The 24,579-nt window shown below is 33.0% G+C and overlaps 4 protein-coding genes across 4 annotated transcripts, besides 2 other annotated features; 3 read left to right on the forward strand and 1 right to left on the reverse strand.

The window, feature by feature from the left end:
• Positions 1-47: 47 nt before the first annotated feature.
• Positions 48-2,861, reverse strand: TVAGG3_0944900 (uncharacterized protein; the record flags this gene model as incomplete). Its single annotated transcript, XM_001321412.1, has 1 exon — positions 48-2,861. The coding sequence occupies one exon, from the start codon at positions 2,859-2,861 to the stop codon at positions 48-50; it is 2,814 nt and encodes a 937-aa protein (XP_001321447.1).
• A 3,080-nt stretch (positions 2,862-5,941) lies between these two features.
• On the forward strand, positions 5,942-9,993 carry TVAGG3_0944910 (uncharacterized protein; the record flags this gene model as incomplete). The annotated part of the gene is made up of 1 exon (XM_001321413.1): positions 6,595-9,993. The coding sequence occupies one exon, from the start codon at positions 6,595-6,597 to the stop codon at positions 9,991-9,993; it is 3,399 nt and encodes a 1,132-aa protein (XP_001321448.1).
• Positions 9,994-10,372: 379 nt separating this feature from the next.
• Positions 10,373-11,462: a mobile genetic element.
• Positions 11,463-11,473: 11 nt separating this feature from the next.
• On the forward strand, positions 11,474-12,942 carry TVAGG3_0944930 (carbohydrate binding; the record flags this gene model as incomplete). The annotated part of the gene is made up of 1 exon (XM_001321414.1): positions 11,636-12,931. The coding sequence occupies one exon, from the start codon at positions 11,636-11,638 to the stop codon at positions 12,929-12,931; it is 1,296 nt and encodes a 431-aa protein (XP_001321449.1).
• Positions 12,943-13,031: 89 nt separating this feature from the next.
• TVAGG3_0944940 (deleted in lung and esophageal cancer 1 (DLEC1) family) lies at positions 13,032-23,028 on the forward strand (the record flags this gene model as incomplete). The annotated part of the gene is made up of 1 exon (XM_001321415.2): positions 13,404-23,000. The coding sequence occupies one exon, from the start codon at positions 13,404-13,406 to the stop codon at positions 22,998-23,000; it is 9,597 nt and encodes a 3,198-aa protein (XP_001321450.1).
• Positions 23,029-23,144: 116 nt separating this feature from the next.
• Positions 23,145-23,824: a mobile genetic element.
• Positions 23,825-24,579: the final 755 nt, after the last annotated feature.

The raw sequence follows: 24,579 nt of genomic DNA on the forward strand, positions 1-24,579 counted from the left end.
AATGTGGATTAAAACCGGGCAAACTTTACATATGAAGAGTGATAATTTCATTTAAAGCCTTGACTTATATCTCTTAATTCAATATGTTTAAAAATAAAATACTTGAATAAACTTTTTTTTACGTTTTTAGTATGAAAAATGATAATTCCAGCGATTGCTCCACCACTTACTTTTCCTTTATTTGATTTTTGGTCATCGGATTTGTCCTTATCTGGGTCTTGATTTCCGGATTCAGATGACTCTTGAGTTGGAGGAATTACTTGTGTTGGTGATGGAGTGTTTAAAGAAGGACCAATTGATGATGTTGTTGTCACAGTTGGGATAGTTTCTGTTGGTCCAGGAGTGCTTTCTGTTGGAGATGGAGTCTTTGGTGTTGGTGTTGGAGGGATAGGAGTTGGTGTTGGTGGAATTGGTGTTGCAGTTGGAGGAAGAGGAGTTGGAGTTGGAGAAGGTATATAATGTGGAGTCAATGAAATGTTTTCATAACTTAAGTATCCTTCGTAGGAAATATTAGGTTCAGAAAATGTTATATTGCTTATTTTGAGTATGCCCGATCCTGGATAATTAAACTGAATAAAATTGACATCATTGAAAGTAGTCTGTCTATGATAATCGCTATAGTATATTCGTGTAAGCTTTGTTGGCTCATTAATTTTACCATAATATGCGACATCTACACTACCATTGACTACTTCTATTATTGCAGAGAAGTTATAAATTGAAAATATTGTGCAAATAACACTACTGTTGGGATCGAATTCATAATACAAAGGCATATCATCAATAACATTTATTGCTCCATTTAATTCATAACGGTTCCAATTTCCCCATGAATTTGTATAAAAGTCTTGAAGGTAAACAATAATTTCTTGTGGATAGTCTGATGTAACTATATACTGCCTTCCTTGGCCTTTAGTAATATTCAGTCCATCTGTTTTCATGAAAATAGGTCTTGTGTGATCAACATCTCGTGTCATTGTAAACCAGTAAATATAGAATGGAGTACTTGTGGCAACAAATGATCTTGCATCACCTCCCATCAAAAACATTGAATCAGTAAGTTTATCAATACTTGATTCAAAGCCAGGGACATAGTAACGCTTTCTTATATACCATTCAGGGACGTTTCCATTTATTTTATAAACAGTAGGTGGAGCCCTAAATATGAAATACTCTCCATCTTTAACTTGAGGATTTCCATAATAATAAGTAACCGTTTCACTGAATAAGAGAATTATCAGGGGACTTGCGTTTCCAAATTGTTCGGAGGTGAATTTAAGATCTATTGCATTGAAAAATATGTCAATACCTGTATATTGGGAAATGTTTTGTTCAATTATGCAAGTTCCTCTATCATAATATGTAGAAGTTGGATACAAAGGTTTAATATTAAGGACTAACTTCGAACGACTTGTTAGCATGTACACTGGTTCTAGATTTGTTCCATTACTAAGGGTAGCTGTCTGTGGATAATTAAACGTCAGCAATCCAAGTGCGCCATCATATAAGAAATTAAACACTACTAATTGAGTCGGGCTACTGGTATTTAAAATGTAATGAAAACTCTTTGGCTGACTGCAATAAGTGTAATTGAACTTTTGATAGTCTGGATCTTCGTTGATAACTGGCTTATTTCCAAAGTGGAATATTCCGCGATTCAAATCTTCTGAAACTTCACTTGTTATATTAAAATCATAGACACTGAAATCCATCTGATTTTGAGGGTTGAAGTCAAAAGTAATTGTTGTTACTCCTTGAAATGTTCCAAAAGGATCGATAGGATATTTTGTGTATAAATTACTTACAGGAAAATCATTTCCTGGTTCGCAATCATATGTCCAATATTGCTTAAATGAAATTGGATCCCATGATGCAAAAACTGTTAAAATACGAAGATGATCATCACCGTTAATCTTTCCGACAAGTTGCTTATTCTCTTCAATATTTAGAACAACATCAATGGTAGAATAGTTAGAATAATCTCCTTCAATGATAACTAATTTAAGACTTTGAACACTTCCTGAATTTGACTTAACCACCAATTGGCCATTCATCAATGAAATGTTTGGAAAGTCTGACCATTGGTTTGTCTGTTGATTTTGGATAAGAACGTTTTTGTTTTGATGAGAAACGACAAGGAATTTTTTGTTGCTGTCTTTACTTAGATAAATTGTTTGTGATTCATTGCCAATAACTAGTTCGTATTTACCAGAGTTTGGAAGTCTTAATCCTTCATGAAATTCATAACCTTCCACACCTATAATTGCATGATTATAATAATCTTTATAATCTACAACATATCCTTCAGTTTCTTGTGATTTGTTTATTTTCTCTGCTTTATAATGTATAATTGATGGTTTGCATTGTAAGAAAAACAGTTTTTGATTTCCGATATCAAAATCATCTGTCACTTCTGTTTTATCGGAATCTGGTCCGATCATGAAATTGCATTTAGTTGTATTTTTGAATTTATAATTAAATTCTGTTGAACTTACGAATACAATTGTAGAAATTTTATTAATTATTTCCATATCTATAGTATTGTATGATTCGTTAGCTCCATCAACGATGGCCATAATTTCTTTTTCGCCAGTATTTCTAAAAACAATGCATTTGAGAACAGTTGGTGGCCTCCATGGTTTAACAACAGAGAATATATTGTCAAAACCACCAGTTACTTTTCTTGGTACATTTTGAAAATCTTCGTTGTTCAGAAAAATTGCTGATAATTGATAATTTAAATACGATTTATTCATAAGCTGAACAATAGAAAGTTCCGAAATAAGATATTCGCCGTACCCTAGCTTTAACTCAATTCGTGGAATATCTCCATATGCTAAGAATAATAAGAAAGAAAGCATCTGTAATGAAAATGAACAAATTTTTACAATTTCAGTTTCTCTCAAAATTTCAATAATGATGTCACAATTTCTTCGGCCACTATTGGAATTAATGTGTTGTAAATATGGTCAATCATCATAGTAAACTGTAATTTATAAAAACAATTGATATCTCAAAAAAAATCAATCATCAAATTGTGCTTTTTCAGTATTTCAATAATTTGCAAATTTGAGGATTACTCTTTAAGAGAGTAGTAAGATTCCAACGGCGAAATCGCATTGAATTTAAAATGAATCAAAACATGTTCCTTTATCATCAGGTCTTATATTTGTAAAAAATATTCTATTCGTTTTTGCATTTTAACTAAGAAATCTTACAATCGGGCGTGAAAAATGTTTAAATCTCAATCTATTGACCAAAATATAAACTATAATCCTTTTGTCATTGATTTATTGAATTTTCCATCTTTTTTTAAAAAATAAGGCGGAGCTGAATAAAAGGAAATTTAATGAGTTTTGAATTTATAACTGGTTATAAGTTATATTTTTGATTTGTTGATCATTTTCTACAATGAAAGTGATAATCGTTTAATTTTGAAAAATCAGCGTCAAAAAAATGGATATCAGATATTGGAAATCAATTGTACGCAATGGATTAGGATATTTCATCATCATTCTACGAAGCTATTTGATAAAAATAAGGAACGAGCTAAGGAACAAATTTTTTTATCAATGAAGGAGCACTATTCAGTGTATTGGGATATATTGATGAAAAGTTTCAAATTGATGGTGTATTTAATTTCCTATTTCATTTCCCCAACGATTATCCAGAAGATTATTTTTACTTCAACCAAAGTTCCAACCCTTTTACATCAACTACTGTTTCACACTTTTCAAATAAAGTGATATTGGATCATTGCGAATATATAAATAAAGTTGAATGTAAATTCACAGGTTTAGCTATATCAACCTCTGAATATACATATCTAGATGCTAACTCACATTCAGCATATTACTGGTTTTCAATCGGACAAAACGCCAACTATCAAAATAAAATAGGATCTATTCCAGGACCCCCCTGCAATGATGAAAACCTAGGAGTTTCAACTACAAATTTATGGATGAGAATTCTAAATAATGATATGATCAGATTTTTACCATTTGTTGATAAATGCTCCATCGGAAGGTGCAATAACATCAACACAATGGTATTTATTCTCCCATTTGTATTTGTTTTTATCGTATTATAGGCAAATATTTATACCCAGATTTGCTTTACTTTTACCACTCCCCATGTAATTTCTGGGGAAAACGATAATTCATTTTTTTTATGGATGAATAGATCGTTTTCCTAGAAAGGACCTCATATCTCTGGCTAAAAAGAGTGTCAGATCCTAAATAGATTATTGATCTAGTGTACAAATCCAATAAAAAGCCTATTTTTTTGGCTTTTTTGGTGCTCATTTTTTCGAAGATCTACATGAATATGGGGAAACCATCGGATTTTTTTGGTTAACCCACATCTTCATGTAGTCTGGACTATCTTTCCTCGAAGGACCTCTTTACGGGTGTAAAAACTCATAAAGTTCTCAAAAGATTCATTCTCGATCTCCATGCTGAAAGAATTTACAATAAAAAAGAGATCTACGCATCAAACTACAGCCATAAATGAACTGAACCCCTAAAGCTCAGCTCTTAGTTTATCAAAAACGTCGAAATCCTTCTCATTGCAATCAAAATTTCTCAATAACTCATAAGAAAAATCGAATTTTGATTAAGCCGATGTTATAGGTATCACAAATACTACAAACTTGAGCAATATCGAAATTGCCAGCAAAAGTTTGAAATTGCATTGCTCATATTTGTTTTGTAAACTAAAAATCTGCTTATATTATTCATTAATTTTTTATATATTATTCATATACTTTAATAAAAACAATACTATTTCACCTTAAAAATGAATTTCATAAGTCAATATTATTTTTTTGAAAATGTATCAATTTTCGATTAAAAACAACATGAGAATAAAATTTACGCAAAATTATTTTAAAAAATGGTTTTAAAAATTTACAATTGATTAAGAATAAGATTGGAAGAAGTTTTGAAGTTTAATTTTAAGAAAAAAAATTCGGATATTATTCATGGATCTAAGTAATCTGATATTTGAGTATCGGCACTATGCATAAAACATATATTTATAGTTTTTATGGATTTTTATGATTTTAAATATATTCAAATTTGGCAATCCAATAGATTTTTAAAAAATAGGTAAATAAAAATAGATTACATATGCAGCAGATTTAGAACATGAAACAAATCTTATAGTGACCCAAAAAAAAATTCATGATCCAAAAAAGAACAAAATTGGCTAAATCGGAATCAAACCTTAGCATAACGCATCATTATGTCAGATGTTTCCACTACACTACACCAGCAGTTCGAAAAATACCCTTGGTGGTTCTATTTAATAGCTACTCCCAACGATAGGCGGTGTCCCCAGCTTTCGAGAGGTGGTAAAAGTAAAGCAAATCTGGGTAAATATTTATATTTTCGATTAAAATTTAAAATGTGTACTATGTGAATAAAATTTGTACATCTAAATAAGTATATGTTCCTGATGGAATTTGAAAGTTTTCTAAGAAAAGAAGTTTGATTATTTTATCGGCGTGATGCACCAATAAAAGATAGAAATCTCGGTCTAAACACCTAATTTTATGATAATTGTAATTGTATTATGAACAACCATCACATTTCATCAATCTTTTATAACAACAATTTTACTGGTGTTTTGAAATATAAATCGTAAATTATATTTAAAACACTATTACAGATGATTTCTAAAAAAGTTTTTAGGGTTCTGAATATTTTTTATAAAATAATTTTTTAGGGAAAAAAAATGAGTTTATATTTGTAACTGATATGATTTATAATGTATAATTTAATTTCAATATTGGACTAATTTGAGTTTGATTTTAGTGAAATATTGTTAAACTATGTGTACATTAGAAAAAATAGTACTATTGTAAATTATAAGCTTTTCAAAAAAACGCATTCAATTCATCTTACACTCACAAAATATTCAATCAAATTTAAAATGAAGCACCGATTATCTGTTGATAATGAAGATATGAATAAATTATCAACAGAGTACATTTTAAATTTTGTTGATAGTCTCCCTTCTGTTGGGCACGATGTTTCCAGTTGGAGAGATTGTGTTTTCATCTTATTTTTGTACTATCAAAAATTTACAAAATCATCTACTGCACTTCAGATCATATTTTCGATCTGGTCCAATATTCAACTATTTGCAGCTACCAATACTCTACCTTTGATTCTTTCAATTGTCGACAATAAACAAGATATCACATCAAATACATTATTTGCGATTCTGATGCTATTTATACCAAATTCACTAGATCAATCAAGTATCTACTATATTGGAACTTTGCAATTGTTCGTTTTCATTTGTATTTTCATTTTCAACATTTCAGTATATCGAATCAAGAAACTTAAGTCATTCAATTCATGGCAAATATGTTTTTCGTATGTGTTTTCTTTTGAAGTTTCTCGAATCTTATTATTACCGGATATGATTTTTGTTTCTAGAGCATTTATCGGCAGTATTTCAGGTATTTACTCATTTTCCATATTTAATGTTACTCAACTGATCATTTTAGCTTTTCATATCAGATTGTGCTATTTTGCATCTTTATTTCATTTTTCTTATTTCAAGACGCCAAAAATACCACGAGTTATGCTGATTCTACCAGAAAATATACAGATTTATGTTCTCCCTATTGTTGGATGGGGTTGTTATTCGCTTGGAAATCGAATTCAAGGTTGTGCAACAGTATTTATTTTCTCGTTCCTCCTTGGTATAATTTACCTATGCTTTGGTGCCTATCCGAAATCATTCAGAAACGTAATAGATCCGCTTTCAATGGCAATTGGATTTTTACTCTTCTTCGAAACATGTGCAGGGGTAGTTTTAGCACTGGAATTGAACAGGCTCAGCTATACATATTTCATTATGGCATCATTGGTCATTGCTTTAGGCATCTATTTGATAATATTAAAATTTGAAAAGAATATTTACAAACACTACAAGAGAAAACTTAATTCTGTCGAGAAATTTGAGGATTTACATATAAAAAACTCATCAGTTTTCCAAAAATACCTATGTGTTGCATATAATACTCATCATAAGTTTTTACTTGACGGCACAATGATCAAATACGCTTGTGATAAATTCCATGATATCCATACATATCACATGCTTCTCAGATTGGCTCTAACTCTTCCTTTGGATACACCAAATCTCGATTTAATTGAGATTAACGCGTCCGCTATCATTATGAGCTATACAACGCTTGCATACTCTATCTTTGAGTATAAGACAGTTCAAGCATGGCGACAAGACTTCATGGATGCGTTAAGTGCCGAAAATATCATTACAACAAATAAATTTGTCAAAAACTTTACAAAAATCGCATTTTCTTATGCGAGTTTTATACAAAGAGAAGGATCAAAGTCATCATTTGTTTTCGGCCAAGCTCTCAGTGAGATTGCAACTATACTTCAATCACATATTGACAGATGGTTGTTGTTTCATCCGACAAGGACACAAGTCCTCAAAACTGCTGCATATTTCTATGAGCATTGTTTCTTAGATAAAGGCAAAGCAAGGGAACTGACTCAACAAATCAATTTATACGATTATTTCACGATGTTATTACCTAATTGGCGTGAAATACAAACAATCAAAAAGTATCCAATTGATTTGTCAAAATACGAAAATATTGTTGAAACAGGACAAACGAATAATGTCCCTCCAAGTGAAGATGTAACAGATTCAACAGCACAAACAGATAAACTACTTGCAAATGATATTGTTTATTCTGAAACTCGTTCGTGTTTGAATATTAATTTTGTCATTATTTTGTTGTGTTTGGCTGGTTTGATTCCTTTCATTACAATGATTTATTTGACATGTAGAAGTTACCAAAAAGACTTCAGAGCTCTTGTTTTAATGACAGACTATTGGTCACAACATGTTTATTATGTTGTAGGAATGATTGTTTATGGATTAGAACCTGGTTATGATACAAATTTCACTTCAGAAGATAGATCTCATGTTTCTAAATTTATTAATGAATTTGCTGTTGCTTATTCTACTTATTACACGAAAATAATGTTGTTGTTAAACTACTACAGGAATTTGAACAGAACATGTTCTCATCTCTATACAACACAGTATTTTCCATCAAGAACTTTGGCAGGAAGTCCAAGATTTTACAATTTTGCCTCAATGATGAGAAAAATTTTGGCATCAGTGAAAGAAGCATATCCAGATCAATCATCAAACAGATCAACAATAGAAGAAACAAATTTTGTTGTTGAAATGTTTACGAATGCTTCTGATTATTTCGCAATTTTCTTGCAAGATTACTATAAATGTCTTGATGATTCATATGAAGTATCTAAGAGTGATATTTATTATTGGTCATATACATGGGGAAGTATTATTCTTGTTGTTTGTTTCTTAATTCTTTTGTTTTGTTGTTATATGAATTGGATATTGCGAAAAATGAATGAATCATTCAATAAAATTGATTCATCCAATGCATCAAGACTAATGGAAGTTAATCTAAGTCAAAGATATCATAGTGTTTCATATTATATTTCTATGATTTTGATTTTCTCTTTTATGGTTTTTATCGTTATCGTTGTTTCATTAATTGCAAATAGATTGATAATGCTTGAGTTGCAGAAGACAACACAAGAAGTAACAACTAATGATTTAACAGATATTGGCTTGATGGGTGTTATTGGAACAGCTTTAAGTTCATTGGAAATTTCAAATATGTCAGTGAATGTTTCGAGATATCAATTGATTAAAAACATTGTAGCGGTAACAAGTATCTGGTTCCCTAATGATGAAAAATGGGGATACAACAATGAATCATCTAATGCTTTGTATGATATTATGGTCTCTGTAATGAACCAAATGAATGGTTTGACAATTGAATATAACAGAACTAAAAACCAAATCGCAAGACATGAATATAATGAAAGATTGAGACCAATGTTTAAAGAAAGAGTTGATAATAGGACATTGAAATACTATGAGAAATCGAAATATGTAAGTATAATTAATGGCCAGCTTCAAGCTATATTGTTTTCTACTATAACTTTGTTGTTTTTCGTAATTGGAGTATTAATTGTCAGTTTCACGAAATCAGTTATTTTCACTGAATTCATTTTGAAATTAATTCCTTATGTTCATCAGCAAACAGATACTAATACACAAGATGCATTGCGTGTAGCAAGTTCTTATGATAGTCGTTTGTTGTTGGATATTTTGGGAGTTCCTGGAGCTTTGATTGATGAAAACAATTTGATTTTGTATGTCAACCACGAATGGATGACAATTTTCACTGGAACGCAATCAACATTTGTTGGTATCAATTACCAGATATATGCAGGACGTGATCCTGATATTGTTATATATGATACATTTGAAAATAATAGAATTGTTTCGATTGGAAGATCAAAGAGAATCATGAAATTGAGAAAGCAAATTAATTTGATGGAAGAAGAATATGAAAAACTCAATCAATCAACAAAACCTAATAATGTATTAACAGAAGAACAAAAAGACAAGAAAGTAGTATGTGCAAGTTTATCTGTCATTTCTTACAACTTACAAAATGAAGATATTGATTTAATCAGGAATTTCACTGATTTACTCTTCAATTTAATCTCCCAGGAAATGGAGAATTTAGAAGATGCGAAATTATTCATGTGGTCGTATTCCGATATAACAATTGCTTTCGGATTTGATTCTGATAACTTAATATTGTCTGCTTTGCAAGCCATACACTTGATATCAGTTTGTACGCAGTTCATTATTGAAACTGAAGATTTCTATGGTTTATATTGTTCATCTTCTTTGATGATTGGAAAGATTGATGAAAAATTTGATGGAACTAAATGTAGATCATGGAGAATTCCTAATTCTATAACATTGTCAGCTGATGTCGCTGGTTTGATATCGAATTACATCGCTGATATGACATATATATTAGATAATGATATAGCAATCATCATCTTAGAAGGAACTGATGATGAAGATGAAGATTCTGATTATTGAGTTATATTTTTATATTGTTATTATTTGTATTTATAAATTGTTTGATATTATTATAGAGTAAAATATTTTTCATATGTAAGATACAGTAGTTATGCTTAATCCAATAACAATGCTTTATCTGGGAAATTATTTGAACTCAATGAAGAAATCTAATCATTGAATTTATTATTACTTATATTGGATAGGCGATTTAGTTAAAATCTCGTTTATGATTTTAAATGAGGATTTTACTTTATCTAAAGCAGACATTTCACCCATTTTCAATGAATATACGATATTATGACAAATATTTCATAAATATGTTATATAAATATTATCATGTTAATGAAGCGTATAGCAGGCTTGATAAAATGATATATGTACATTTGATTAATTTAAGGGTCCACTGTAAGGCCAAATAAGGCCTATCGTCGTCCCAAAAATATTGCTCAAGATGGTGTTTTTACTAAGGCCCAAAACTTAAAAAAACACAAAAAAATTAACTTTACTCTTTTGAGATCCTTATCAGATGTGCAACAATTTGATGCAGTATCGCAATTCGAATCCGATTTTTTAATGTAGATGTACTCTAACATTCTTGAAAAAATGCAAAATGATATTAATCAAGCTTTTCATTTCTGTATCATACACGAAACAAAATCATTTATTATACTAAAATTTATCAAAGTTTGAATAATGAAAAAAATAATATCTAAATTTTACATTGAGTCGGCTATTGATATGGTCAATATTAAATCGTTTAAAAATGGGCATTGGCCAGAATAATACCCACTAAAATACACATTTTTTTAAATTTTATCAATTTGTTTTGGTATATCTTTATGATAATGAATAAAATGCTTCTCTTTCATAAGTCAATACATAATTTATGCTGAAACACAAAAAATAACACGAAAATTTTGGCCAACATTTCAAACGAAGGATAATGCTTTGAATATATAAACAATAATACTTTGTCTAGAGAATTAAATTTGTGCTATCCAATTGTCAATTCTTTGACTTTTTTATAAAATGCACGATATTCCGGCATTAGCCTCAATAAATATAAACTACATGCATCACAATATTAGGATGTAATGGCATTAAAGCGAATTTCCTAATTTCTTCTCAATTAAATTCCTAGAAAAACTTAGGAATTAATGATTGGAAATAGGTCAAAAAATTCCTAATATAAAATTTATACTTAAATTAAAATCAAAATTCGAAAATATCTATTTTTCAAAACACGCATCCAGAAGCGAAAAAATTCGAAAAACTCATGTTCTTATAAAACTCGCTGATTTTGCAATTTTTATGTGATTTGAAGTGATAGAATGTATTATCATCTTACTAAAACATATACTTTATTGTTACATTCACAAAATATTAATCAGAACACTAGGAAAAGTGGATTTTCGAAAAAAGACGATAACGATTATTTGCAAATCGCCTCTCAATTTTGAGAGACTTTCAATTTTTACAGTGGACCCTTAATTATCGATTTAAAAGCATGATTCTTATTGAAGCTTTTGTTGTGATACAACAAAACATCAATTGAAAATATAGAGTTCGGTTGCTTGTCAAATATAAATGGATTGTACCAACTTTTGTATTTATATTTGACAATTTATATTTGACAATTTGACATTGTCAAAAATTACAAATGTTTCAACTCTTGCTTTCTTTTTCTGCAGCTAAAACTGTAGCAGATGTAGCCCCTCCATATCAATTGGATAAAAACGGTAAAATTGGATTGTGGGAGTACTCTGGAGCCACTGTTCCAACTGATGAAGGAATTATCGTTGTCCCACCACTCCAACATAGAAAAGGTTGCCTTTGGACTGATGTTGAGATACCATCCGATACAATGTGGTTAATAAATTACACATTGCAGATTCCGCGTGTTGAAGGTGGCCAATTTGGCTTCTGGTTCATTTCTAAATACGGCGCGCAAGGTAATCTTGCAGGTGGTCCACAGAAGTTCGATGGTATTGCTATATTGGCTCAAGTTGCTCAGAAAGAAGACGGAAAATTCGGATTTTACTTGAACTATTTTGAAAACGACGGTACAAAAGCAATCAACCCAGAAGATATTTCAAAGAATGGAGTATTTGTCGATTTCTCACGCAGAGCTCCATTCCAAATCTCAATTCAATTCTTGAAAAATAAAATCGGAGTTTATTCGCCAATGCACACTATTAACAAAGGAATTATCCTTGAAGCATTCCTCAAACGCGATATATCACAGAATTACATCGGTATGACCGCTCAAACCGATTATTATACGATGAGATTAGATTTACTCGATATTAAGTTCGATGTCAATCTCAAAACCGCAGCAAGGCATTCAGCAACAATGAAAACATCTCCACATTCAGCTAAATACCAGCCATCAGTAAGTCGCCACCTCAGAAACAGTAATTATAACCTTACTCTCAAAGAAGCCGACGAATTCGAGAAAAACCAAGGTATCGTTAACGACGAAAAGAATATCTACCAATTACTTGACGTTATCGAAGAGATAAATAAGGCCAATTTCGATGTAGCGTCATTCAGTGAATTGAACGCTTTCATTCGTAATAATATCCTTAATTACACTCAGAAATGGCAGAAGCGTACAGTAAAATTGGTCGAAAGAGTACAAAATACACGCGATATTGCATCTTCCGCTTTTAATTACACCCATCAGATGATGGAGCTCTTCAGAGACACAATGTCAGTATCTGTGTCCAAGGCGAACTCTAAAATCCACGATATGAATGCTCTTCTCAACGAAATCGGCGCAAGAGGCGTAGATGAGAACAGAGAACTTCAGGAAATGGCCAATGAGGTCAACAAGCACTCCATTGGTTCGTATTTGATGTACGCAGCTATTGCTGAAGTAGTTGGAATTTTAATTTTATTAATTTCTGCAATGACATGTGGCAAGAACTATGTATATGGATCCCTTAGGAACTAATATAATATATATCTATACTATTTTTAAATTTTTGTATCAATAAAAAAAATATTTTTTTGAAATATGAAAGAATTTATAAAATTGTACACAAAATGAGTATGGCATTATCAATAAATAATAAATATGCATATAAATCAGAATACATTTCTTTTAAATTTTTTTATGTCTGATCAAGACATCTATCCAAATAAATTCAATGAATTGTAAATATTTGCACTGATGGTATGCCCAAGATGATTGTATCCGGATCACGCGATCAAGCAAAATAGCCTTGTTGAGAATGTTACAGTGGAGAACTATAGATTGGTATTTAATTGGAATTATGATGATAAGAACCCATTTATTACTGAAATATCAGAAGAATAGAATTTTCATTCATGCACATAAAAGTGACAATTTTAATTAAACGTCTTTTTAAAATTTGATCATCACTTTTTATACTCTGGGTGTCACTTTTTTACTACGTTATCATATGAAAGTGATCAGGATTGAGCCATCCTGCATTACTTTCCCAAATACTTATATATCAGCAGTATCGCAATACACCCTCACAATATATAATGATGGCGAAGATACAAATACTCTTACTTGGAGAAGATATTCAACCACATCTGAAGAAGAAAAAGTATCAGAAAAGTTTATCGAGGAAGATTCTACAGACAGAAACGAAAAAGTTGAAAGTCTGCAGTATTTATCCGAAATTTTCGTAGTTGATCAAAAACCATTTGAAGTTTGGCCACATAGCTCTAAACAAATACTAGTTAAATACCAGCCACAACTCGCTCAACCATATAACGAAACAGCTTACCTTCAATCTAATAAATTTGATGAGAGAATACCAGTGCAATTTACAGGTTTAGGACTTCCACCCGATGCAGTCTTTAACGTTAGTGCTGTTAACATCGGACATGTAGTCTTGGATAGTGTTCTCGATTATAAGATCGTTTTACAGAATGTAGGTCAAGTTGACGTCGATTTTAAATATAATAACGATCCAAGTCGATATTTTGTCTTCAATCCATCGTCAGGACATATTCCTATTGGTGCGTCTAAAGAAATTATCGCGACATTTACGGCAAATTTTGTTGGTTCGTTCAATGAAGATTTTGAATTCAAAATTAAAGGGGCAGTCAAGAACTTTCCAAGAGTTAACTTCTATGGAAGGGTTGTTGGTCCTTCTTATACAATAAATACCAAAGCAATTACTTTTGGCGACGTTTCTTTCGGATTTATTCATACAAAAACATTCGAAATCGAAAATAAATCAGATATTCCATTCGATTATACATTTGTACTTGAATACAATGGCGATTTTAGCGGAAGAGAGTTCGCAATTACGCCAATTTCAGAAACAATCGGAAAATACGGAAAACAAACTGTAAAAGTGGAATTTATTCCAACTAAAATACAAAAATACAATCTCAAAATGCATATGAACATCGCACGACTTGGACAAAACCTTGTTTCGATTCCAATTTCAGCAAATTGCATTTCACCAGAAATTTTACTTACAAACGCAACTGTCGATCTCGGAAACGTATTCATTGGCTATCAGTACACTGGCTCTGTTACTTTAGTCGATAATACTGAATTTCCAGCAAAATTCGAATTTGTTGACACGAACGACTCTTCAAAACTACAAGCTGACATCGAAATTGTCAAGCACAATGGACAAATTGATGCCCGCTCCAAGACGGACTTCCAATTCAAGTTCACTCCCCTTCAACTTGGACCATTAAACATTGTTCAGTACATAAACATCCTTGGCAGTGCCGACAAACCACTTTCCTATTGTATAAAAGCTGTTGGCATTGGTCCAGCCATTTCTCTCAGCCAGCAGCAGCTTTCTTGGGGATCAATCCCTGTTCTCAAGAAATACAACCAAAAACTTGTTCTTACAAACAACGGAAAAATCGTTGCCAATTTCAAGGCATCGGTTGAGAGTGAACAAAGTGTTTTCTCATTAAACACATTAAGAGGAACAATCAAACCAAACGAGTCGACAACAATAGAAGTCACCGCTTTCCTCGATGACAACACAGAATTCAAAGGAAAACTCATTTTTGAATTCGAAAACTTGACACCAATCATTGTTCCTTTGAAAGCAAAAGGTGTTGGAACAGCTGTTAGTGCAAGTATTCCTATGGATACAATTGATTTCGGATACATTTACGCCAACCAACAGATCACAAAAACAATAACATTCACGAATAAAGGAAGGAAACCACAAGAAATCAGATTCACTTTGACGAAACCTAGATTAGAAACAGAAGACAAAAACTGTTTCTCGTTCAAAGTCATTCCTGATTCAGAAGTGATTGAAAAGAATGAATCAGCGGAATTCACAATTGTCATGAGTTGCACGAAACCTGTTGGTTTTTCAATGAACATGCAAGTGAATTCATCTCAAGGAAGACAAAGAGAAGAATTGTTTTCTCCTATGGTTAAAGGAACATTTGTCAAACCAAATGTTACTTTCTCAACACAGAACCTGGAATTTAAACATCTCCATGATATTCTAAAAGAAAAAGAATATCTGGAAATGACAGGACAAAAAGTTCCTTCACAAGCTTTGTTGACTGATGAAGAGAAAGAATTAGCAATAACTAATAATTCCAAACTTCCTTTGACGATGACAATTGATTGTCCTGAACCTTTCTCGAGTTCTTTAAATACTTTCACGTTGCAACCAAAAGAATCTGTGAATTGCATTGTTACGTTTTCAACAGCGTTCAAAACAGATTTTGCATGTGAAACAATATTAAAGAAACTCAATATTTCTTTGAAGGATTTACCACAGAAATTAACTGTTAACTTGAAAGGACAAATTGTATTTCCAAACATCGATTTCAATCCAACTGGTTCTGTTGTTTTCGGTTCGATGTTGAAGAACACTGAACAAACTAAAAACATCGTGTTAAAGAATCCAACGGAACTCCCTGCAACTTTGGAATGGGAATTGATGCCTACAGGAGATTCAAAAGTAGATTTGTCGAAGATTTTCGATATTTATCCAATAAGATCAACAATTCCTCCTGGAGGAGAAGATACAATGCATTTCTCTTTCTTCGCAATGAATAACCAAGGAGCGAATGTTACTTACGAAGCAAACGCTGTCTGCAAAGTCGAAGGAGGTCCTGAATATTCAATACCTTTGTTTGGTGGCTCAGCAGACATTTCTTACACAATTGAACCTTTACAGTTGAATTTCGGAAAGAAATCATATTTGACACCAATTACTTCATCAATAAACTTCACGAATACATGTGAAGTTCCTTTGAAATTTGCTGTAAGAGTTCCTAAAGCATGCAAATTAAATCAACTATCATTTACTCCATGCGAAGGAACATTAGAACCACACCAAACAATACAATTAGGTATAAATATCATTACAGGAATGCCAATTGCATATAATGAACAATTCTTTATTCAAATTGGTCACTTTGAAGAAGTTCGAATTGATGTTGAAGTTGAATGTTTCATTCCTCAATTGGAATTCACAATTCCTCGTAGTTGTGATGATCCAACAACTTGTTCAATCAAAGCGAAGAAATCTATAAAGAAACAACCATCTCAGTTTGAAGTGCAAGAAACTAAATTATCTGTTGTCGAAAACGATTTAGTTTACCAGCAATTGCAAAATGTTCCTTTAGTTGGCTCAGTAAGAAGGAAGAGAAAACAAGAACTACAGAAAGAATACGATGGTTTCATTGTTTCTAAATATGATTTCGATCTTGGAAAAATTGTATTTGGTCAAACAAAGGAATTCCATTTGAAATGCAAGACAATTTCACCTTTCCCGCTCTCTTTCACATTAAATACACAATCATTAAGTGGAACAGGATTTTCAATAGAAACATCATCATTTAATAATGTTCCTCCGAATACAGAAATTGATATTCCTATTGTTTTTAATGTCCAAAAGAGAAAGAATAATTGTTTAGGAGAAGTTGAATTTCCAATACCTTTTGTGATGTCTACGGATTTCGCTTTGATTGTTTATCTCAAAGCAAATCTTATAATGCCTGTTATTAACTTATCACAACAACATTTCGATTTCGGAAACGTTGTTGTTGGACAGACATTGATTTTGGCATTGCAACTACAAAATATGAATGAAGTTCCTTGCGAATACAAGTTTGGAGAAGCAGAATACACAAATGTATTGCAAAGGAATGTGATGCAAGGAGTTCCTTCTCCTTACACAGCGAATCCATCCAGTGGAATTCTTCCTCCTTCTTCTTTCATCAACGTCGAAATTGCTTTTGCTCCTAAGTCAGAGAAAAACTTTTCGATGCAATTCCCAATCGAAATCAAACACAACACAAAACCATTGTATGTTACATTAAAAGGAAATGGCATACAATTGAAAGTTGTCTTTGATCCACCATCATTAAAGATGCCTCCAATGATTCCTTATTCAGATTTAACGACAACAACTGTTTTGTTGAAGAATCCAACGAATTATCCAATCGAAGTCATGGCAAATCAATTCGATTTGCAGTTATTAATTGATTCCCTTGAAGCCAAGCAAGCTCAAATGGATAAAGAAAAGAACCAAGAACTCGAAAAGAAGATTAAATCAATGACAAGTCAAGAAAGTCTTGGTCATCCTATGAAAGACGCTTCTGAAGAAATTATGTTCACCAACCAAACGATTTCAAGATTCTCCATTTGTGTAATTGTCAATGGTATAAGTGGAAGTGGAAGAACAACAGTTGCTAAAGCTATTTCTGAATATTTGGATGTTCCTTTGTTAAACCTCAAAGAAGTTTGGGCTGATCTAATTCAAAGTGAAAATAAAAATGGCCCAGATTATACAAATGCAATCAAAGATAAGATAAGTCAACAACGATATGCAAATGGATTCATTGTTGATGGTCTTGATGCATTGCCTGAAACATCAGATACAGATACATTAATCATGCATTGTTTGAAGGCAAAGAATGCAATGGATGATGTTTTCAACAATCCATTGCAAGTCTTCCAACATCAGGAACAAACAGCAGCAGAACTCGCTCTTTCTTATTTGTTGGGAGCTCTCGAAGGTCATTATGTCTTCCAAATTGCTCTTAAAGCAAATATTGATCTGATGAACGAAAGACACTCTCAACAAGAAGTTGTTGAAGCAAAGAAGAAAGAGGAAGAAGCAGCAAGAGAAAAAGAAATGTTATTCCAAATCACAGAGGAAGATTATGCAGCTTTATCTCCAGAAGAACAAGAAGAAGTTGATAAGAAACGTGGTGAACTTCGAAAGAGAATGTTAAGAGGAATTTTGGCAACAATTAAAGAACAAGACACAGAAACAGATAAAAAGAGCAGATCTAAGCATAAACATAGATCATCAAAAGCAGTTGACAAATCAGAGAAATCTGATGAAAAAGAATCAAGTCGATCCAAATCATCGAAACATCATAGATCAAGGAAAGACAAAGATAAAGAAGAGAAAGAAGAAAAGCCAGCCACACCACCAGAAAAAGATGCTCCTGTTGCAGCGAAACCAGAGCAGAAACCAAGAAAGAAAGGTGTTCCTTCAGATCCAACAGAATACGAAATTGCTAGTTACATGTTCTCTTTAGGTTCAATGACAGCAAAAATAAGAGAAGGAATTAATTTCACAGTTATTGATCCTTTGTCAATTATTGGAATGGAATCAAGAGAAGTTTTACCAAAAGTTGAAGAAATTCCACCAGAAAACACACAATCAAAAGAAACTCTTCAACAATCTGGATCTAATCGTGCTTCAAAGTCAAACTTGAGTCAGCCAAACTCCAACCAAATTTCCAAACAAAATCTTATGCAGCAACCAGCTTCAAATGTTGCTTCTAAAGAAGTTATACAAGAAGTCAAACCAGAAGAAGAGGAAAAGAAGGAAGAAATAAAGACAACTCCTCATATTACTCAATTGAACACAATTGTCATTGACATTAACAATGGAGATCCAGAATCAATCAATGAAGAAGCAAAGAGATTTATCCCTCAAATCAACGGATTAAAGAACAAGATTTTCGCAGCTCAAATTCCAGAACAAAGATTAATAATGCCTGAACAAACAACATACAAGAAAGCAACATTATCTCAGATGCCAGATCATTTCTACATCCAACTTGAAACAGAAGATAACGAGAAAATGATACAATGGTTAGATTCTCGTCCATCAACTGTTAGCTCAAATACAGGAGGTAGAAAGAGCCGCACAAAAACAAACAAGAGAGAACCAAGTGTCGTTGATGATTTGGACACTTCAAAGAATACTCCAAGATGGGTAATTGGACCAAACTCAGAGAAAGCATTGACAATTGTTTTCGAGCCAAAATTTGTTGGAACATTTTCCGATAACATCATTTTCACATTGACAAATGGTATGGCTGATACATTTAAACTTCATGTCAGTGGTGAATGTTATTGCCCTGAATTCGATCGCAATCCTAAAACAATGTTCACTAAAGTTGTTCCTCGTTTAGACAAAGGTTGTGAAGGCGCTTTCATTTTGGATACAAATGAATTCAATTTCGGACCTTTGTTAGTGAACAAAGATAAAGGAAATGCAAAGGGAACACCTCAAAATGGACCTTCTCCTTACAAAGGTGTTGCAACTATCACGAATACTTCACAATTCCCAATCGAATTTACTGCTCAAATAACAGATCTCACAGGACACAATGGTTTCTCAATAGAAAATAATAATTTCATTGTGGAGAAAGATCAGTCTTATCCATTCGTGTTCAAGTTCAATGCAACTAATGCTGAGATTTACAAATCTCAAATCAAACTCTTCGCGCAAGATAATCCTGAACCATTTTCTTTCAATGTTTCCGCAGAAGGTTGCATTCCTTGCATTGAACCTTCAACAACATCATTAGACTTCGAGAAACTGTTGTTGAATCAAACAAGAACTCTCAAAGTCGAGTTGAAGAACACTGGATTAATTCCTGCTGCTTGGGCATTCAAGAACATTGCAACATTAGATAAGAACTTTACTTTGAATGCAACAGAAGGAATTATTAATCCAAAGTCAACATTCGTCTTGACAGCGACATTCACTTCAGCGAAGGCTGTCGTTATCAAGAAAGGTTTGACTTTGGAAGTGTCAAATAGAGATAAGACGAAAGCATTTTCTTCATATAATTTCAACTTCCAAGCTGAAGCATTCGAAATCAATGTAGATTTCCAGTTCCCGAAGGGCATGGATTGCTTAGATTTCGGTCCATTGAAGGTTTCACAGCCAAAGACATTGAGTTGCACATTATTGAACAAAGGAAAATATCAAGGAAACTTCAAAGTTCAATTCACGAATCCGAAATTGAACCAGAATTTCCAGATTTCTCCAATGGAAGGAGTTATTCCTCCTGGAAAGACTCCTGCAACAATTTCCTTCACATTTATGTGCAACAAAGTCCAGAAGTTCGTCAATACTAAAGGAATCCAAATTCTTTTGAGTGATGCAACAACGGGAAGCAAAACAGATACTCTTCCAATTTCATTCAACGCTGCAACAATGTACAGCCAATTCACAATTCAGCCGCAGAAGAAGATTGACTTTGGACCTGTAACTGTTTTGAATAATGAAGCCAAACAGATAACATTAACTAACACTGGTGTATTCCCATTCGATTACGAAGTCACTCCTAAACCAGAGAAATTGAATCCTGAAGTAGAAAGCGAAAAAGGATCAACTAAAAATGGAAAGAACACGAAACAAGCGAAAGCTCCTCCTGCAAAGAAGAACCAGAAGAAACCAAACGAAAAAGGAGTTTCTTTCGGACAATTCCTTATCAATCCTTCTTCAGGATCTGTTGCTCCAGGAGCATCTGTTACAATTGATGCAGAATTCAATCCACAAATTCCAGGAAACTCCAATTCTGTCGCGATTTTCAACATCACAGACGCGCCTGCAAATGGTGGAAAGGTTAACTTCTCTCTCATGGGATCAAGCCACATTCCAGGCATAGAATGTACTCATTACGAAAAGATCTTTGCTGGACTGACATTGGCTTTATCTTACGACAGACCGAAGTTGACACAAAATGCTTTCATTGAAGACGAACAAACTTTAGTTTTCATGCCAATTGTTGTTGGAACGAAATCCAAGGTTACCGCCAAAATTATTAACAACCAACCAATTCCATGTTCTGTTGATTTATCTGTGAAACCGAAGGCCAAAGCTTCTGGACAATTCCCATTCGATGTCAGCGAGAAAACACTTAATTTGAATGGAAACTCAGAAGCAACATTTGATGTCACGTTTTCTCCAAGTGGAGTTGACAAATTCCTTGGACAATTTGAAGCCAATGTAAAGAATGGAACTGATGCAGCCACTAAATGCCTCAAGTTCTCTGTCGAAGGTGTTGGTTCTCTACCACAGATTTCTCCTGTTGGTCTTGATAAACCAGGCAAGAATTCCTCAGTTTATCAAATCAACATGGGTAAAACATTGGTTGGATTTTCACGCCAGAAATCAATTGTTGTCAAGAATGATGGGGTTATCTCAACGAAATTGCAGATTTCCGCGAAGCCATCTCCTGATTTCGAATTAGTTGGAATTGATGCAGGAACTACATACAACATTGATCCAAACAGAATGTTGGATTTGCCAATAATGTTCTCTCCTTCTAAAGTGAGGAAATGTCAATTCGAAGTCACTGTTACTTTGGTTGACAATCCAAAGGGTTCTTTGAACTTTGTTGTCAACGCTGAAGGCTTCAGCGAAGACATCGTTTTAGAAGGAGTCAAAGGCGAAGACGAATTAATGATGCCTGATACAGTTGTTGGTCGCCAGAATTCTGTTGTTTTCACAATGAAGAATGTTTCACCAGCAGATATCAGATTCCAGTGGCAAGCTCATCCTGATTTCACTTTCTCTCCTTCTGTAGGACACTTGAGACTCGGAAAATCTAAGGAAATCACAATTTCTTACTTCTCCGACAAGCCTGTCAAACATCAAGGAACCAAGATTGCCTGCACATGGACAAGAATCAACTTAGCAGCTGCTAATTCTCCTGATTGGGATGATTCGATGAAAGTTGTTAAATTTGTCCAGAAATCTGTTCTCGAAGCAATGCAGCAACCACAAGAGGAAGAAGTCAAAGAAACTAAACCAGGAAAGAATGGAAAGAGACAAACATCATCAAGAGGATCTGTTAGAGGTTCCCATGCTGATGTTAAAGCAGCTACGCAAGCAAAGGATTCTCCATTACAACAGCAGCAAGCTAAAGATCCAAAGAATGATGGTGACACATTTGTTAAAGTTATTGAAGTTAAACCAGAACCAGAGAACACAATACAGCCAAATAGCAAGCCTAATAGCATGGCTATCAAGGTCTTTGCTATTTCAGATTCAATCAAATATGTAATTGACACGAATGAAGTCAACTTCAGTCCAACAATGATGTTTGAAACTCGTTCGGCAGATGTTAAAATTACAAATCCGACGACAATTAGATTTGATTATTCCTGGAGAATCTCAGAATTCAAGTCCCTCAGAAGTGATTATCTTACTACACATGGATATCCTCTTAAAGTTTCCCCACACACAGGTTTCATCGAACCTGGTGGTTCAACAGTTTTCCATATTGTTTTCGCTCCAATGGAAGTTGATGATTTCACGGCATCATTGACATGTGATATTCCATTTATCCAGACCCCTCCACCTCAAGTCAAAGTCACTGGTCTATCAAGACGTCCTTTGTGCCACTTCAATGTTCAATTATCAGACTATCTCACAAGAAGACATCCGGATTATTCTTACAAGTTACCAACAGATGTCAAAGTCATCGAAATCTTTGCGAAGAAAGTCGGTGCAAAAGCTATGTACAGATTCGAAGTTATCAATCCTACATCCACTCCTTACGAAGTTACTTTCTCGAGAGTTGACAATGGAGAACCTCTCGCAAACAAAGTTAATTGCGAAACTCCAAATGCTTTACTTTCGAGTGGAAAAAGATTCACCGCTGCTTTCTCCTACATTCCGGATTCTCACAAGACAATAGAGAGCCTCTGGGAATTCAGAATTGGAGGACATGATGGTGTTGTAACAATTCTCGTAGTTGGCAGAATTATGCCGCAATAAATAAAATTTTTGTTTTTTATTATTTAAATTAAGCCATGATTTTTACTGTAATGTGCTTTCAAGAATAAATAATGATTGAAAAATGTGATTATGTTGTTGAACTCTCATTTTTGAAATTATTGTTTTTTTGAATCTGAATTTAATGGGGCGGCGACAAATTTGCCCAGCCAGTAAAGTATTCAATTTTTTTTTGCATTTTTTTTAAAGCTTCTTAACTTAAATCATGGAATGTCTCAAAGACAAAAGTAGCATACAGCATGTAAAGCTAAAGAAAGATAATCATAATTAATACCTTAATTTTTAATATTACGCATTTTTAGGTGCAAAATTTAAAAACATTCTAATACAATAGAGCAGTTTCCAAAAGTAGCATACAGCATGTAAAGCTAAAGAAAGATAATCATAATTAATACCTTTAAAGTTTAAAATCTTGATTTTTTTTAAAATCAAATATTTATAACTTTAATACATACAGCTTAAACCTTATACTTGTTTTCTCTTGTGAGAAAGCAATCTTACAAAGCTAACAATCCTAAAAAATAAAGAATTAAAATTTAATAATTTAATCTAACAAAATTTCTCTCTTTATCCTTTTGCACTCTTTATATGCAACTCAAATCCATCATATAATATTCCTATAATACTCTTGCCTCAAACAATGACGAACAAACTGCTATTCTCATTTAATTACAGACCAAATCTATTCAAATTTCTGAATTTTTAATTTTCATTTCAATTTCAAATGGAATTAGAAGAAGAAACTATCTTTACTGTTATGGATCTTTGTAAATTTGGAGTTAAACAAGAAATACAAGCACAGTATGAGTTAGTATACATATCTTCAGTACGGTGGCACTGCGCGTCATCTTACCGAAGTTATGTCAATCTGACACTTTACAAAACCACTAACGTATATTTTACATCGCATATGCAATATTTCTAATAACCTTAAACTATTTCTGCCACGTAAAGTATTTATCACATAAACCACTTCATCTCACCTCTCTGTACGTTATATATTGTGCGCAGGTCATTGCCCATGGCAACTCCCCGCGACACAATGCACGTGCATGAAAAAATAAACGTTCTCACTAACGTTCTCACTAACGTACACACTAACGTTCACACTAATGTTCTCATTTACAAGAGTATGCTACTCCTCCCATTGCTGTGCTTCACACAATAGTTCATATTCTTCAGTATCGCTGCTGTCGCTCCAATCGTCAGAGTCAAAGTCGCTGTCATAATTAATGTTTATAAGTTTTGACAAATGTAATGAAACACGCTTACCGTTTGTATCTACTGCTTGTATAAACTTTCCATTATGTTTGCTATCATAAATGCTTAAACTAACTTTACCCTTTCTCCCTCGTATCTGATAGAATGTATTCTCACGCGGAACGAAGAACAAATTCTTGAACTCATGACCGTTGTAGTTTGTTATCTCAATAGTTTTCGTCATTTATATAAAAATAAATGATATCACCACCCTCACACGTATGAAAACATAGCACAAAAATAAATTTAGGGTAGAAGGTTAGATCTAACCTGATTTCTAACCTCATTTCTACCCTGTTGA

The sequence above is a fragment of the Trichomonas vaginalis genome, chromosome I (genome assembly GCF_026262505.1).
Source record: "Trichomonas vaginalis G3 chromosome I, whole genome shotgun sequence".
NCBI lineage: Eukaryota > Parabasalia > Trichomonadida > Trichomonadidae > Trichomonas > Trichomonas vaginalis.